Source organism: Vidua macroura, chromosome 8, assembly GCF_024509145.1.
Source record: "Vidua macroura isolate BioBank_ID:100142 chromosome 8, ASM2450914v1, whole genome shotgun sequence".
NCBI lineage: Eukaryota > Metazoa > Chordata > Aves > Passeriformes > Viduidae > Vidua > Vidua macroura.
Window position 1 is genome coordinate 33,336,846 of NC_071578.1, and position 16,694 is coordinate 33,353,539.

Genomic DNA, 16,694 nt, shown 5'->3' on the forward strand with positions numbered 1-16,694 from the left:
TATCCTTGTTCCCTCCTTGTTCTTTCCTTTGCATGCCTCAGTTGGGAACATCATCCTCACAATTAACAAGGTCTTGTGGGTATTTCATGTGGAGCATTCCTTGTGGAGGTGCTGTTGCTGGAGCTGCAGGGCACAGCCAGGCTATTTCACCTGCAGCCCTGCAGAGACTCTGGGGTCAGCGAGGTTAGGAACCACCAGAATTAGGAAGCACCAAAATTCAGGCCTCTGGCTCAGCGTTGTGCTGGGAATGGCACATGGACACATCACATTTCCTCTGCCTCCCATCCCGTGTGTGCCCAGCTCGGGGCTGCTCCTGCCCCAGCTGCAGTTCTCGTGTTACACAGCCAGTAAATTAGCACCTGAAGTTGCTCTTGTTTTGCAAGCCTGATTAAAATAATAGTTGAGTCTGTCTGTGTTTGAAACTGTTGAGAAGGCAGGGAGGGTGTCTCTGCCCAGGCTCTGTGTCCTGCCTGCCCGCAGGGGGATCAGTCACCTGGCAGTGCTCCTGCAGCAAAGCCAGTCACCTTCTCCCTTCTCCCTGCTGGCATGAAGGCATCACCACCAGAAACAACCTGGGCAGAGGCAGAGAGCCTCCAAAAAATGAGTCTGTGCTGCTGAGACAGAAATCCAACTCACACCAAAGCACCAGAGTTCACCATGTGAACCACCACACCATGCTACCTCATTAATGAATTTGCATTTCTCTCCCATCTGTTTGTCCCAGAAGAGATTTCCTTTTGCCCTGAGAGCAGCAAAGATAACATAAGTGCTTTGTTCTGCTCTGTTTTCTCAGGGATCCACCAACGTGGTTTACCAAGCCCATCATGTCAGCAGGAGTAAGAGAGGGCAAGTTGTCGGCACCAGGGGAGGATTCCGAGGCTGCACGGTTTGGCTCACAGGTATTTTTGTCTGGGTGTAAAAGTGTGGCCTCGCCTGTGAAACTCCATGAGCGTGGCTGGCAGGTGGGGATTTGGGATCTGCAGGAAACGTCAGCGTTCCCTGCGAGCCGGGAATTGCAAAACATCCCCACGTGGGAAACGCAGAGACGCGGTGCTGGCGCAGCGAGATGTTCTCCCTGGCAGCTGCTGCCCATAACTAATGTTTTTAGGGATTTCCCAGCTGCTCTCAGGCTCCTTTGAACATGTCAGAGGCCCACGGGGTAGCACTTGTTGTTCCCAAGTGTGTAGCTGAGGAAGCCTTGGCTCAAAGCCAGCCAGTCTTTGGCAGTGGGACGTACCCAGGATTGTCCAAAACGTGGATGTTTTCATTCAGGAGCGGTGGGAAGTTTTCTGGGACATGTAGGTCTGCTGTGTTTGAGGCAGCAAGAGGCAGTCACCTTGCCTGGAGAATAAACGCTCCCAGCCACAGAGTCACGCTGGAAGCAATCCCTTGCATTTGTTTTGTTGCCCTTCTCTTTTGCCTTGAAGTAGAAACTCATTGTTTGGGGATTAGGGGCTGCCAAAAATGACAATTGCATTTCTCATTTCTAATATTTAGACAAGTCTGTCTTTTGCCAGTTGTCCAGTTGTTCCTTTGCTTGTTAAATTGGCATTTTTGCATTTGGCATTAATTGGCATTTTCTTTGGCAGCTGGAGGATGTTGAAGGACATGCTTGGAAAGATTTGTAAAGTCATTCTAATTTCCCTTCCTGTCACTTTAGGTTGTAGATGCTGGATTAAAGCACATTTCTGTTCTGTTTTCCTCCTCAATTTTGAAGTGCCCAATCTGCTTTTATATAGTTTCTGAAGGCAAAAACCCTACCCAAGGCAATTTTCTTCCTTTTTTGAGTATTACTCAAAAATGTTGTGTCTGAAAGGTTTGAGCTCACCTGGCTGATGATTATTCTTTCAAATACACTCCTAGAGAAGGAGGTGATGGGGGGGCCTTTGCTGCCAGAGCCTGTCCCACTCCACGTGGCTGCAGCAAGAGCCTCTCCTTGGGTTCAGAATGGGAGAGCAGCTGGCTCTTGACAGTGGGAGCAGGGGGAGGAAGAGGAAGATGAGGAGAGACCTGGAGGAAGCAGCATCCTTTCAAACCTCCCCTGCTTCCTGGAACCCAGCATGGCCCAGCAAGACCCACTGCTGGGTTAGACCCCTGCAGAGGTTGGGCTGTAGATGCTTTCCTCAGGGCATTAATGCCACCCCTCCAATTATAAGGGTTGAAAAGGTGAAGATTCATCTGTGAAGGTTCATCCTTCATCTGTGAAGGATGAATCCAACTTCCTTCAGGAAGGAATGAGGTAGGGAACTTCAGGCAGAAGGAGTTTGGCCGCCGGTGTCACTCGTTTTCACTCTCTTGACCTCAAACCTGACCCCTCACTTTTCTGCCTCCCCCAGGCCTTTCTGGAGCTGGCAAGACAACCATTGGCTTTGCTCTGGAAGAGTACCTGGTGGCTCACGGCATCCCGTGCTACTCCCTGGACGGCGACAACGTCCGGCATGGCTTGAACAAGAACCTGGGCTTCTCGGCCCAGGACCGCGAGGAGAACATCCGGCGCATCGCCGAGGTGGCGCGGCTCTTTGCCGACGCGGGGCTCGTCTGCATCACCAGCTTCATCTCCCCCTTCACCAAGGTAAGCGTTTGAGGATCCCAGAGATCCTGCTCTCTTCTTAGCTTCACCTCCGATGATGAAGATGGTTTATGGAGTTTCCCAAGTGCACCGTCGGATGCTTGGTGGAGTGCCGCTGACACGCAGTTGCGCGCGATCGGTGTTTGGAGGGCCAGATAAATTCAGGGCTGCAAACTGATGAAAAGCTAAGAGGAGTTTAAGATCTCCCTGCTATTAACTCCTCAGAGGCAGAAAAGAGTCACAGAAGCAGCAGCCTGTCCTAGACCTCTCATTGGTTTTTTGGAAGAAGATTTGACTGCGATTTTCACTTCCGTTGCTGCTGTTATCAGGCCAGTGCAAGCAGTTCCTTTTTTCGTAGAATCAAGGAATCACTGAGGTTGGAAAAGACCTCTGAGATCATCTGAGAAAACATCTGACCATTTTCACATAGGGCAGATAATTATTCACAATCTAAAGTTCTGCTGTCCTGCCTAACGAGAAGATCTTGACGTTTTTTGTGGGAAAAGATGAAACAGATCAAAGTTGTAGATTTTTACAATTTTTTTTAAAGTATCTTTAAAGAAAATGAGGGAAGTGAGATGAAAAACCCTTATTAGAACTAGTGTACATTGAATAAATCTATAAGAGGATTAATTTACTTGTGTCAAAATCCAGGGAGGTCTTTTTGCTGCAATTCAGATTTTTCCCATCTTTCTTCTAACAGGATCGTCTAAACGCACGGAAAATTCACGAGGCAGCTGGACTTCCTTTCTTTGAAATCTTTGTAGATGCTCCTCTAAATATTTGTGAAAGCAGAGATGTGAAGGGCCTGTACAAAAAGGCAAGAGCTGGAGAGATCAAAGGTATGGAGGAGTGAGACCTTATTTTGCCTTTTGCTTTCCAAAGCTTTGGATGCCTTGTCCTGGCAGTGCCACACATAAGGGTGGGTGTCTAAAAGCCCTTTGTAGTGCACAAGAGGATCCTGTTCCCCTAATGTTACCGTGACAAGTGTCACTTGTTGTACCCGGCATGGTTGAATGCCCCCTGGCTGTTTGTATAGTGTTCTTGGCTTTAAGGCACCGATTATTCTATTAAATAAATTTAATTTGGGGGTTAATTGCCCGTAGGATTCACGGGGATTGACTCAGAGTACGAGAAACCCAAAGCTCCCGAGCTGGTGCTGAAAACAAACGTTGCATCGGTGTCTGAGTGCATCCAGCAGGTCGTGGAGCTCCTCCAGGCACAGGTGGGTCACTTTTATGTCACCATCACTGGCAGCTTTGGAACCCTGCTTTGGGACACTGCCTTTTTGGTGTGCCTGTGAAAACCAGCGTGTTACAAGTGCTGCCTGTCTCTGTCTTTCAGAACATCGTGCCCCAAGGCTCAGTCAAGGATGTTCTGGAGCTCTTTGTGCCTGAGGACAAACTCAGCAGTGTCCAGGCTGAGGCAGAGAAGCTGCCAGCACTAGAGATCACTAAGGTATTGTCACACACAGGTTCTGACACTGTTTAGCTGCTCCAAGGGTGGAAGCTTCTAGGAGGATGTTGCCAGAGGGGCCTGTGTTCTTCTGATGGCCCTGACCTTTTGTGGCTGTGGTGTATGGCGAGCTGAGGTGGGTTCCTGATCCTCAGCCATTTTCTGCCATGCCTCCCTGCTGTGTGCTGTAGGGTGTCGGTCTCCTCTGCTGTGTCCATACAGCCCCACAAGTTCAGCTGCTAGACGGCAGGGTTAGATGGGATATTTGGAGAGGCCCTGGCACAGGGTGCCCAGAGCAGCTGTGACTGCCCCTGGATCCCTGGAAGTGCCCAAGGCCAGGATGGACCAGACTAGGATAGTGGAAGGTGTCCCTGCTCATGGCAGGGGTGGGATTGGATGGGCTTTAAGGTCCCTTCCAACCCAAACCATGCTGGGATTCTAAGTTGTGCTGTGAAACTGTGTGAGTCTGGCTTTAAAAGCCCCAAGAAACATCCCCCATGTCTTTCTTCCCCCTTATGAATGTCCTGTATTTGAAGCAAAAGAAAATGAAAATGCTGTTTCAGCAGAAGGGAAGGAAAAGCAACCTCTGAGCGTGACATGGTGACAACAGGAGTGACAGGAGTGTGACCCCTTTGGGTTTGTTTTGCAGCTGGATCTGCAGTGGGTGCAGGTGCTGGGTGAAGGCTGGGCCACTCCTCTGACAGGATTCATGCGGGAGGCAGAGTACCTGCAAGTGCTGCACTTTGGCACCCTGCTCAACGGTATGGATCCCCTGTGTCCTCCTGTCCTGCCTTGTGGCACACACCAGGCCCCCTGAAGGTGGCCAAGGTCACCCTGCTGTGACCACAGCCCTGGCTCACAGCTCTGACATCTTGCACAGTGCTGCTCAAACCTTCCGGGAGTTGTTGTGGGGCTCTTGTCGTCCTTGGCTGTACCAGGGTGTAAATAGAGATGCAAACCCGGGGCCAAGGAAGCAGGGAGGCCGCCAGGCTCAGCTGGAGGTGGGAGGAGAAGGCAGCTGCTTCTTGGAAACAGGAGCAGAGCCTGATTCTGCCCCCCACCCCATTTCCCTGCTTCTCCAGCATGGTAGCTTGAAGTAAATCTGATTTATCTATGCATTAGCAGCCTGTTAGAGGTGCTTCATCCCTGGAAGAGGCAAAGAGGGCTCAGGTGATGCCCATCCACAGCTGAGACTGGGGCAGAGATGTTTCCACCCCGTTTCTCAGCTGTGGATGCTGTTGCTGTGACTTCATCTACACATGGGGTGCTCACATTGGGGTTTCTAGACCTGGCAGGGATCTGGGTGAGCAAGTCCCTTTGAGCCTTGCATGCCTTCTAGACGATCCTGTGGTCCCACAGGGCAGTGATTTGCTGCTGTTGCTCAGATCTGGGCACCGTGCAGCAGAGGCAAAGCTCGGGACTGCTCACTTTGCACTGTGGGAGCGTCTGTGTGGGGGCTCTGCTCCCAGACACGCCAAAGCCTTTCACCTCCTGCCCAGTGTGCAAACAGCATTCAGAAGCACATGTCCCTGTTATCAGAGCCTCCTCTGTGGTCTTTGAGCTGCCTGGTATGTGCCTGGGGAGGTCGCAGAGTGCCCTGGGATGGCCACGTTGCTCCAGAGCCCCGTACTTTGCGCCGAAGGCTCATCCCAGAGCGCATCTGCTTTTCAGGTGCCCTCCCAAACCTGCCAACATCCCGAGCACATCTCCTCTGAGCTCCATAGGCAGATGTTCAGGGTTTGCAGAGCTCTTTGGGGAGCAGGGACAAAGGCCAGGAGAGCAGCTTTGCAGGGGGACGAGCTCTCCAGAGCTGTGTAGCAGAGGGCAGCGGCATCTGGAGATCCTGTCTCTAAACTCAGCATCGGTGTGGCCAGGCCCTCAGGGTGACATCTGAGTGGGAGAGAGAACAGCAGATGCTCCTGGAGAAGCTTTGGGAAGTGGTGGAGGGTTCCATCTCCTGGTGCTGAGGCCGGGACATGGCATTGCCAAGGAGAGGCTCGAGCCTACTCTTCCCAGAGCCATCGGCACAGCCCTCATGCCCTGGGGTGGCTGATGGTATGGGCAGCTCCCGTGGTTTTTTGGGGACACCTGTTCAAGCCAGTTCTCTGCAGTAAATCCCTCCTGGATGCCCCAGCAGGTGGGTGATGTGCTTTGTGTAGGGCCACCAGCAAGGGGGGTGGACCTGCAGCAATGCAGAAGCGGCCCGTGACGGTCAGAGGGGTGACAGTGACAGTGGAGGTGTTGGATCACACATAGTGTGAGGCTGTGGTAGGACCACACCAGCAGGAGCTTTTAAATGCTTCGAGTCTTGAAATGGTTTCTGTAATGTGCCCCTGAGTGTTAATTATCTTAATTATGTTTGTGTTCTCCCAGGAAAGAGATGCTTGGTAGCTGGTATGTATGGAACTGTTCTCAGGCTCTGCACAAATTACCTCGAGATTCTTTTTGCCTATAATTTTTGAGATTAAAAAAAAAAAAACAAACAAACAAAAAAAAAAAAAAAAAACAAAAAAAAAAAAACAACAACAAAAAAAAAACACAAAAAAAACACCACCAAAACCAAAAAACCAACTTGAAATTATTATGAAATTATTACAGCCATGGCCCATTTATGATCCAGGCAGTTATGACGTGGCCTGACACACCCTGTGTCCTAGGGACCAGTCTGCACAAAGATCCCAGTTGTGTAATTTTGTAATTACCTGCACTGCAGTGATCTTTTGTTACCTCTCCATCCTGCACTTGGGAATGGAGCCTGAAGATCCTCGCTTTCAGCAGCATTTGTTGGTTTCATAATGCAGCTTTTTTTTTTTTTTCCCTGTGCTGGCTTCATTGACTGATCATTATTAATATGATTTAAATGTATGAAGTTGATATTGATTGGATCCCATGTGAATATAATTATGATTATTCATGAAAATTGCTGCCTGGTAGATGAATGATACCCAGTCATGAATTTAAAGTAAATGCAAAGAATTTAATAAAAATTAAAGTAAAAATCTATATTATAGTCAAAATTCTCAAATTAAGACTCTCAAGCGTCCAACCTGATTTCAGTCAGATCAGAATAAATTGAATCAGTGATATGTCTGTGATTGGAAACCCATTGAAGAGATCAATTCTCCTGTACTGACATTGGAATATTGTTAATATCCAAATATCCAAGGAGAAACGGGAGGAGCTCAGTGGAACACTGGGAAATTGGGAGAGTTGGGTTAAAACCAACATGATTTCAAGCTGTTTAGGGACAACACTGAAATTAGGAACTAGGTGTGCATTTACAGACTCGCACAGGAAACAGATTTGAAATGGGCAGTGCAGAGCTATAAAGGAGGAGGAGTAGCAATATAGAGATAGCCAGGGAAAACCCCAAAAAAGAAAAAAAAAACCCAAATTAAAACTGAGTGTGCTGGAAGAGGCAGCCCAGGAGGTGTGCAGGGCATGGGGTGCTCCAGGGAACACCAGCCTGGAGCCATCTCCACAGAGGTGGTTCTCCTGGAGGAGAAGGCTTTTTTTCAAGCACATTGAAATTTTTCAATTATCCAGGGTTGCATTTTGCCAGCGCATTTAAATTTTTCACCTTCACAAGCAGCTAACGAAGAAGAACCAGGGAAAGGGAGAGTGCAGGAACTGAGATGCTCCAGGTGTCTAGGAGACACCTCTGGCCTTAGATAAGGAGCTTTTATATTCTGCTAACATCACCATTTATTAGCAGTGCAGAGAAAACTGCTGCAATGGCTGATTTTCCATGAAAATGTCTGTTTCCTGTGCTCCTAGGGCTGGTTAAAATTCTTGTCCATGCAGGAGGATGTTCAACCCCTCCACTTCAAGGCTTGTGAGCATCCCCACGGTGCTGCTCGTGTCCCTGTGTCCTGGTTTAGGGCAAATTTGGGAGAAAACCTCCAAAGGGGTTCCTCTAGAAAGCAAATTCAAGCAGCCCCTTCCCCAGCTGGTTCAGGAAAATATTTCCTTGGAGAAAAGTGGAAAAAAAACCCTGTTTATTTAGCAGGCAAAGCATTCACCAGCACAAAAAATGACCAATATTAAACAACAGAACCTCTCGCTGTTCTGAAGAGACGACAAACTCAGAAAGTCCCCTCAGCTCAGCTCACTCAGTCTCTTATCAGTCTCTTATCAGTCTCTTATCAGCCCAAATGCCACAGCCCATGCCCGGCCCGGCGGGTCACAGGTGCAAGCGGCCACTGCTGCTGTGGGTGTTCAGTCCAGAGCAGGTTTAAACAGCTGCAAAGAAAAGAGAAAACCACAGGGCAGGGAACTTCTCTGCCTCAGCGAACTCAAACGAACTGAAAGCAAAGGAGAGCTCCGTCCCACGCTCTGTCCGTGAGAAGGATGCAGCGGGGGAGCAGTGCAGTGTCTGAAAACAATCACTATCAGAACCAGCCCTAAATATGCAAAACCTATTTCTGGGCTAAACATACGGGTGAGGATTATCGTGGGGTGACCAAGGCAGGGAAACCATTCAGCACCACGAAGTCACCGCAGGACACCCTACAGGCTTGCTGATCTGCTCTCGCTGTCTCTCGGCAGACGGCGTGGTGAACCTGAGCATCCCCATCGTGCTGCCGCTGTCGGCGGAGGACAAGCAGCGGCTGGAGGGCAGCGCGGCGCTGGCGCTCAGCTTCCAGGGCCGCCGGCTGGCCGTGCTGCGCGGCCCTGAGTTCTTCGCGCACAGGAAGGAGGAGCGCTGCGCCCGCGTCTGGGGCACCACCTGCCCCCGCCACCCGCACATCCAGGTGGGCCCGCCTAGGAATGTGCCCCCCTGTTGGCGGAGTAAACAAAGTTGCCCTTTGTCTACTTAAAAAGCTGTTGTAAATAGAGACAAGCCAATCTGAATTAATAATTAAATTTATTTGCGATCGCGTAACAATTTAGAGTTCGAATTCACCCCGACCGCAGCTCGGTCGGGATTCGCCCACAGTCTACAGAGCAGCTCTGGGTGCAAACCGACAGAGTCAGCGCCGCCTTTGAGTTTTTGCACCCCATTGTCTCTCTGCAGAGGGTTTTTATACTTTTTATTCCGCCTTTGGCTATAAGTCATTGTGGCAAGCTGCATATTCATGCAGTCTTCCCTCACAGAGAAGGCAATTTGGCCGCTAATGTCGTCTGAGCAGCAGATCATCAGCCAGTGATGAGTCCAGATGTTCCCCTCCTTGTCTTCCCTCCTGGTTTTGGGTCTGTGTCCCGGCCTCGACGCCACCTGCCCGTGATTCGCTTGGGTTTGACCTAATAGCCAGCTTTTTGTGGTTATTGTTTTCTGCTGGCTAGGGCTTTTTTAAATGCCCATTAGGTGCCTGGCAACCCAATCTGCGAATTTCCTTTTGTCTTGGTTTTTCCAGTAACTCTAAAACATTTTGTGGCTACAGTGTATAACATCTATAACTACAACTTATTACATACAACCCCAGCTGCACGAATTACATATATAACAGCCCAGAAGTTTCTCTCCTCAATTTTGTTAAAAGACACCTCATAGGACCTTGGGGACTTCACCTCAAACTTAAGGATAGCCAATTGGACAGAGGCCAAAAAGTCCCACCTGAGCAATTCACTAGAAAAAGAAGAGAACAAAAGAAGTTAATGGTTTTTGTGAAGCGTTTTAGCAGGAGCAAGAACCTCTTGCCCTGGCTGGGTTTTTCTCTGTAAAGAGCTTTTTTATTTTGCCTTTTATTAAAACTTTTCTGTTTCCAACACTGTCACAGGAGCCATCCTGCTTCTTTTATGCCACCTGAGCATAATACTGAGTAATACTTATCTCTGAGAGCTTATAAGACCCAGCTCGAATAGACGAAGTATTAGGTCCGGCCCCTCCCTGGCCTCGGGGGTGAAACGTGGCCAGGGGATGGAGAAGTGAATTTTTCCAGGGTTTTCAGGGCGATGGGTTTCCTGTCTGTGCTTCCATCCCAGCTCTTTGCCAGGAACCAGCCCATTCCGAGCAGGCAGGACTGATATTTTTGGCTACCAGCCCATCCCGAGCAGGCAGGACTGATTTTTTTTGGCCACCAGCCCATCCTGAGCAGGCAGGACTGAATGTTTTGGCTTTTCCCTACAGGCAGCCAGCAGGGTTGGTATGTTTTTGCAGCTTCTCTCTTCCCACCCAGTCTGTGGCAGTACAAGGAGCATCGTCCCTCGGAAAGGGAGAGCTCTGGGTTCCACCCAGTGACTTACGCTTTCTGCTTAAAAAGGCTGTGGTAGTTCTTTCCCCTCCCTTAAAATGCCTCGTTTAATTAATCGGCAGCAGGTGTGTGCCTTGCAGCAGTCTCATTCCTCCTGTGTATTCCCAGGAGGAAAGCAAAGAGGGAGGTGGAGGAAGGTCTTGTGCCTTCCTGTAGACTGCTGGCTGCCAGAGGGGAGTGCAGCACCCAGCTGGGTGGGGACTGGGTGGCTGCTGCCCCACCTGATGAGGTTTTGCTGCCCGTGACATTCGTTCACGTGGGCACTGCAATGATGTTTTCCCCCTGAGAGAAGGGAAGGTCATCCTCCAACGGGGTTGAGCCTCACACCTTTCAAAGGAGACTGGGAGAGGGAGAAGGAAGAGTGTGCTGTCCCCTTTGCACTGAAGGTGTGTATCATTCCCAGATGGTGATGGAGAGTGGAGACTGGCTGGTTGGTGGAGACCTGCAGGTCCTGGAGAAGATCACATGGAACGATGGGCTGGACCAGTACCGCCTGACCCCGCTGGCTCTCAAGGAGAAGTTCAGGGAAATGAATGCTGGTGAGTGCCCTGGGTTACACCAGTGACAGGGCTCTTCCTGCCCCACTGGGCCTTGCTGTGATCCATGACTTGCTCTCAAGCTCACAGCACTTCCAGGTGGCTTCTGGATGCTCCCAAAACGGGGCTGTTTGGGAGGGTGGGCAGTAAAGGGGACTCAGGGCAGGGCTCCTTGGTTAGGGCAGTGCTTGTGATGGGCTTTGTCCTCAGTGGGCTGCTCTGAGGGCTGGGAAGTCTGAGCATCCTGCTTACATCCCCCCTGACAGATCAGATCCTCTCTGCACTGACATTCTTGGCCTTCATACCTGGGGCACAGCTCAGGTGTCTTCTCCCTGCTCTCTGTCCCATAGAATCCCAGCACGGTTTGGGTTGGAGGGACCTTAAAGCTCAGCCCATTCCAACCCCTGCCATGGGCAGGGACACCTTCCACATTCCCAGGTTGCTCCAAGCCACGTCCAGTGGGGATAGCAAGGGTCAGACACCCACTCTCACTCTGGAGAAAGAGCATTGGCCCTCCTGCAAGTGCTACTGAGCTTGGGGAGGTGACAGATCACTTAAGCCATCAGTGCAGGTGTCCAGTGCTGTGCACAAACATTGCAGGAGAGCTGATAGGGCTGAAATCTGCCCCAAAGGAAGGGAGTGCAGTGAAAATATCCTTGGCAGGGCAATGTGTGTGTGTGAAACACTCAGCTGAGGTGTTCAGGGCCTTGCTTATGTGGAGACAGGGCACACACAGGTCTGACATATCTGAGAGGGCACACACAGGTCTGACATGGCAGAGAGTGCACACACAGGTCTGACATGGCAGACAGGATACACACAGGTCTGTCATGGCTGAGAGAGCACACACAGGTCTGACATGGCTGAGACAGGGCACACACAGGTCTGTCATGGCTGAGAGGGCACACACAGGTCTTACATGGCTGAGACAGGGCACACACAGGTCTGTCATGGCTGAGACAGGGCACATAGGTCTGTCATGGCTGAGAGGGCACACACAGGTCTGACATGGCAGAGAGTGCACACACAGGTCTGACATGGCAGACAGGATACACACAGGTCTGTCATGGCTGAGAGAGCACACACAGGTCTGACATGGCTGAGACAGGGCACACACAGGTCTGTCATGGCTGAGAGAGCACACACAGGTCTGACATGGCTGAGACAGGGCACACACAGGTCTGTCATGGCTGAGAGAGCACACACAGGTCTGACATGGCTGAGACAGGGCACACACAGGTCTGTCATGGCTGAGACAGGGCACATAGGTCTGTCATGGCAGAGAGTGCACACACAGGTCTGACATGGCTGAGACAGGACACACACAGGTCTGACATGGCTGAGACAGGACACACAGGTCTGACATGGCAGACAGGACACACACAGGGCTGTCATGGCTGTGTGGAAGCTCAGAGTGTGGGAACGAGCCCTGTGACCCCCCAACCTTTCCCTTCCAGACGCCGTCTTCGCCTTCCAGCTGCGCAACCCGGTGCACAATGGGCACGCGCTGCTGATGCAGGACACGCGGCGCCAGCTCCTGGAGAGGGGCTACAAGAACCCTGTGCTCCTGCTGCACCCCCTGGGGGGGTGGACCAAGGACGACGATGTCCCTCTGGAGTGGCGCATGAAGCAGCACGCGGCCGTGCTGGAGGAGCAAGTCCTGGACCCCAAGTCCACCATCGTGGCTATCTTCCCTTCTCCCATGCTCTACGCTGGCCCCACGGAGGTAATGCAGCCCTTGGCTGCTCAGCAGGGCAAGGCAGGCAGCCTGTCCATGGGGGTTGTGCTCCCAGCCTGCCTGGAAAACCCCAGGAAGGAGGATGGAACCATGTCCTCACTTCAGCTCCCTGCATCGTTTGCCTGCGCTTGCTGCTGCAGTGTCCCCCACAGAGCTCTGCCCCATCAGCTCCCATCCTCTCTTGGGCTGTGGAGGGCTGGGGAGAAGGGATACAAACAGGCTTCACCTTTTTCTGGTGGGCAGGAACGTTCATTTGTTTGCCCCCAGGGGTTTCCCTTCTGTCCCTAAATCAGTGGGACGAAGGGGGCAGATGCCGAACCTCCCCTTCCGTGTGCTGGGGGGCACCACTTTGGCACGCTGCAAATTCAAACTGCTGCCAGATCAGACCCAGCCCAATTCCCTCTCTCTGCCTGTGGATCCCCGGGGCCTCCCTCTCCCCCAGCCCTCAGTCCCCGTGTCCCTCCCTGCAGGTGCAGTGGCACTGCCGAGCCCGGATGGTTGCGGGGGCCAACTTCTACATTGTGGGGCGCGACCCGGCGGGAATGCCGCACCCCGACACCAAGCAGGACCTGTACGAGCCCACACACGGCGGGAAGGTGCTGAGCATGGCCCCTGGCCTCACCTCCGTGGAGATCCTCCCTTTCCGGGTGGCTGCCTACAACAAGCTCAAGAGAGCCATGGATTTCTACGACCCCAAAAGGTAACACAGCAGCGACCTCGTGGTTTCTTCACAACGTGGGGTTTGTGGGTGCCTTGGGCTTGCAGCTCTCCAGGGGACAGGGAAAAGCCACATTCCTCCCAAGGAGAGGAATGGGGGCAGAACCTGGGAAAGCCACCTGTGTGTTCCTCCAAGAGCTGTTCCCAGGTGTCACATGAAACTAAAGGTGCCACCAGGGAGGAAAAGCAGCATAGCCTGGGGGCTGAGAGGCTGTAGGAAGGCAGCCTCCCACAGCTGGGAAGTGTTATGGACACTGCAGCTCTTCTGGGATGAGGAGCCCTGGGGGGTGACTCGGGCCAGCTGTGCTGATGTCACCTGTCTCTGTTTCACACAGGCACGATGATTTTGACTTCATCTCAGGAACACGCATGAGGAAGCTTGCTCGGGAAGGGGAAAACCCCCCAGACGGCTTCATGGCCCCCAAAGCCTGGAAAGTCCTCACCACCTACTACCAGACACTGGAAAAAAAATAATTAACTCCTCCTCCTCCCTAGAAATACCTGTATTAAGAGTGAGCAATGATCAATTGATTTCCTGTGACACAGATCACTTGGCATGACCCTGGGATTTTCCTACCTGGGTCAGAGTGTTTTTTACCAATCAGATATACTTTGAGCCTGATCCTTCTCCCCCTAAAGCTGCTGGGAGTGTCCCCATGGAGCTGGAAAGGATGGGGAGTGGGGCCTTTGTTCCCAGCTGGCGCCAGGACGTGCCACTGGGATGGCCAGGGCCACCCAGCAGCTCCCAGTGCAGAGGGGACCAAGATCAATCCTGCCTGTGCCCTGCCTGGAGCAGAAATGAAGAAGTGCCTTTCCACGTTGTGCCTTAGACAGTTTTTGCTAATTAACAGCAGAATCTTTTTAATGCCCCTTTTATAAAAAGGACTTTTTAAGATCAGCTGTGACCACCTCCAGTTCCTTGTGGCTGAGCCAACTCCTCACTGCTTCCTTCCTTCCTCCTGCTTGACCTCTTTGGTCAAACAAATCCCGGGCTGAGCATTCCTGTTGCTCCAAGTTCAGCTGCCTGTGAGGCTGTGCCATGGTGATCCCTGCACTCACAGCCCAGCTGGGGAGGCACCAAAAGCCCGGAGATCCTTGAGAAAGCTCTGGACAGCAAGGAAAAGCCAGGGATGCTGTCACTGTGCTTGCAGGTGTGGAAAGAAAACTGCCACCACGTGGCAGGAGGGGACCCCCTTCCCTCTGCCCACACTCCTCCCATCCCAAAGGCAAATCCAAGGCAAAACAGCAAACACACAGCGCAAGGTGGGTGTGGAGAACCAGCTGAGAGGAGGCTGGAGCTCCTGCCCTCATCCACAGCTGTGTGGGTACAGGTGACCTGATTTGCTCTGTGTCTGCGGGATGTGGCCCCTGGGGACAGCCAGAGGATGGCAGGAAAGCCATTGGGCCCCCCAGCCCTGTGGGGTGCTGCTGTGGCTGTGGCACGTCACCGCGGACACGATCGCCTTCCCCACCCTCACCCGGACTTCGGCAGTGCCGTGCCTGAGGCTTTTCCACCAACTCTCAGGAGCCTCCGAGGTGACAGAGCAGTGACACAACAGCGGGGCTTCCCTGGGCACTGCCGGGAGCCCTGGCCACCTGCGGGGGCTGCCAAGGACAGGGCTGGTCCCGCCTTGCCCCCCCAGGTGTGAGCCGGCAGCAGAGGAAAGCAGCCGAGCACTTGGTCATTGCAGTCACGGCCTCGCTCCGGGAGTTTTGCGCCTGACCTTGCTCAGCAGCTGCCCCAGGAGCTGTGGGGATGTTGTCAAGGAATGGCGGTCGGCATTCCTCTCCTCTGCTGCTCCAGTTTGGATCCACGCTCAGCAAAAGCAGCCTGCTGCTGCTTGGTACCGTGAGCCACGACCTGCTCTGCTGTGGCCAGGGCACAGTGTCCAGGCCTTCGTCTGTGACTGGAAAATATCCTTGCAAAAGGGCCTTTTGGGTGGCTTTTAAAGTCTTGTTTTTTAAGTATTTGGAGCAAAGCTGTGTTTTACCCCAAGTACCCCAAGGCAAATGCTGCAGCCTCATCCAGCCAGGCCCTCTGGCAGCTAGCCAAAAGTGATATTCCCATTTAGGGTTTTTAAGGAGTGAAACAGCACTGTTGCTGCTCATCATAAAATAATCCAGTGTTGAAACCTGCCCCCCCCCCCCGGTAAATCCAGGTGGTCACAGCAAAACACAGATGTTGTATTATCATTTTAAACCAGCATAGTGTCCTAATTACCTCTGATTAAAACACGTGGACTGGGGGGTTTATAGTCTATTTATTAAAGACATGAGACTGGAATTTGTACCTCAGCTGATGCATCTCCTGATTTAATATATTCTGAACTCGATACTCTATGAAACACTCACTTTTAGTACAAATAAATATTTATATGTGTAAGTAGCTCTCACTTGGTGGTTTTTTGGCTGGAACTTTGCTGGAGGCTCACTCAGCCTCGGCAATGCTGTGCTTGAGCAGCTGTCCTGGGAGCTGTGGGAGAGGGATCAGGCTCTTCTCCCCTTCAGAGAGGCAGGATCAGGTGCTGAGGCTTGGACCAAGCCTCTGGAGCCACGGAATTAAAGCAGCCACGTCCCAAACCACGCTGCTTCTGCCAGAGGGTTTGTGTGGTGACAAGGACTTCCCACAGCAGCAGCAAGAGTGGACAAGTATGGAAGAGTTCCTGGAGAAGTGGGAATTGCACTGCAGCTGCAGAAACTGCCCCCAGGAGCAATCAGAAATAACTCCTTGTGCCTGTTCAGCCAGCCCCTGATGAGTTTTGGGCAGCAGGGAAAGGCAGCTCCGTGCCCAGAGCCAGGTTTGGGGACGCCAGCAGGAGATCAGGGCTCAGGCAGTGACCAGGGGATGTCCCCGGGTTCCTCCTGCTCCCGTGCCCTCCCTCGGGGTGACATTAACCCCCTGAGGCACACTTCACACTCAATTAAAGCCAATTAAGACCTGCCTGCCCACCCTCCCAGGGAACAAGTCCCGATTCTCAATATCCCATCCATCCCTGCCCTCTGGCAGTGGGAAGCCATTCCCCCTTGTCACTTCAACCCTTGTCCAAAATCTCTCTCCATTATTTCCTGTAGCTCTTTCAGGCCCTGCAAGGCCACAATTTGGGGCCCCGAAGCTTCTCCTCTACAGGTGAACAATCCCAGCTCTCCCAGCAGAGCTGCTCCATCCCTCTGCTCATCCTGGTGCCTCCCCTGGGCTCATTCCTGGAGCCCAGGCTCACCCAGCCCCAGCACTAAATTGACTTATGGGACTAACATTCCAGATCCCAGACTTTTCCCATTTCCATATCCCAGCAGTTCTGCTCTGCCTGAATTCCTGCACCCCTGTGTTAGACCATTGTGCATCTCCCATTGCTTTGATACAGGGAAGAAGTCTAAGCAATTATTGAATTATTTTTATGCTCCCCCTCCCATTTGGTTTTCAGATTAAATTGGGACAAACTCAGCCCTGCAGCATCACCCAGCCAGCATTCCAGAGGGCAGGACAG

The 16,694-nt window shown here is 52.1% G+C and overlaps 1 protein-coding gene across 1 annotated transcript in view; it reads left to right on the plus strand.

The window, feature by feature from the left end:
- Positions 1 to 15,592, plus strand: part of PAPSS2 (3'-phosphoadenosine 5'-phosphosulfate synthase 2) — a 28,352-nt gene extending 12,760 nt beyond the window's left edge. Inside the window, exons 2-12 of the mRNA XM_053983549.1 lie at positions 794 to 899; positions 2,337 to 2,572; positions 3,273 to 3,411; positions 3,676 to 3,794; positions 3,914 to 4,027; positions 4,674 to 4,785; positions 8,573 to 8,778; positions 10,622 to 10,757; positions 12,212 to 12,480; positions 12,963 to 13,192; positions 13,545 to 15,592. Of these exons, the coding sequence (XP_053839524.1) occupies positions 794 to 899; positions 2,337 to 2,572; positions 3,273 to 3,411; positions 3,676 to 3,794; positions 3,914 to 4,027; positions 4,674 to 4,785; positions 8,573 to 8,778; positions 10,622 to 10,757; positions 12,212 to 12,480; positions 12,963 to 13,192; positions 13,545 to 13,683 (1,806 nt within the window). The 3' untranslated portion in view covers positions 13,684 to 15,592. The remainder of the gene's footprint in view (positions 1 to 793; positions 900 to 2,336; positions 2,573 to 3,272; positions 3,412 to 3,675; positions 3,795 to 3,913; positions 4,028 to 4,673; positions 4,786 to 8,572; positions 8,779 to 10,621; positions 10,758 to 12,211; positions 12,481 to 12,962; positions 13,193 to 13,544) is intronic.
- Positions 15,593 to 16,694: the final 1,102 nt, after the last annotated feature.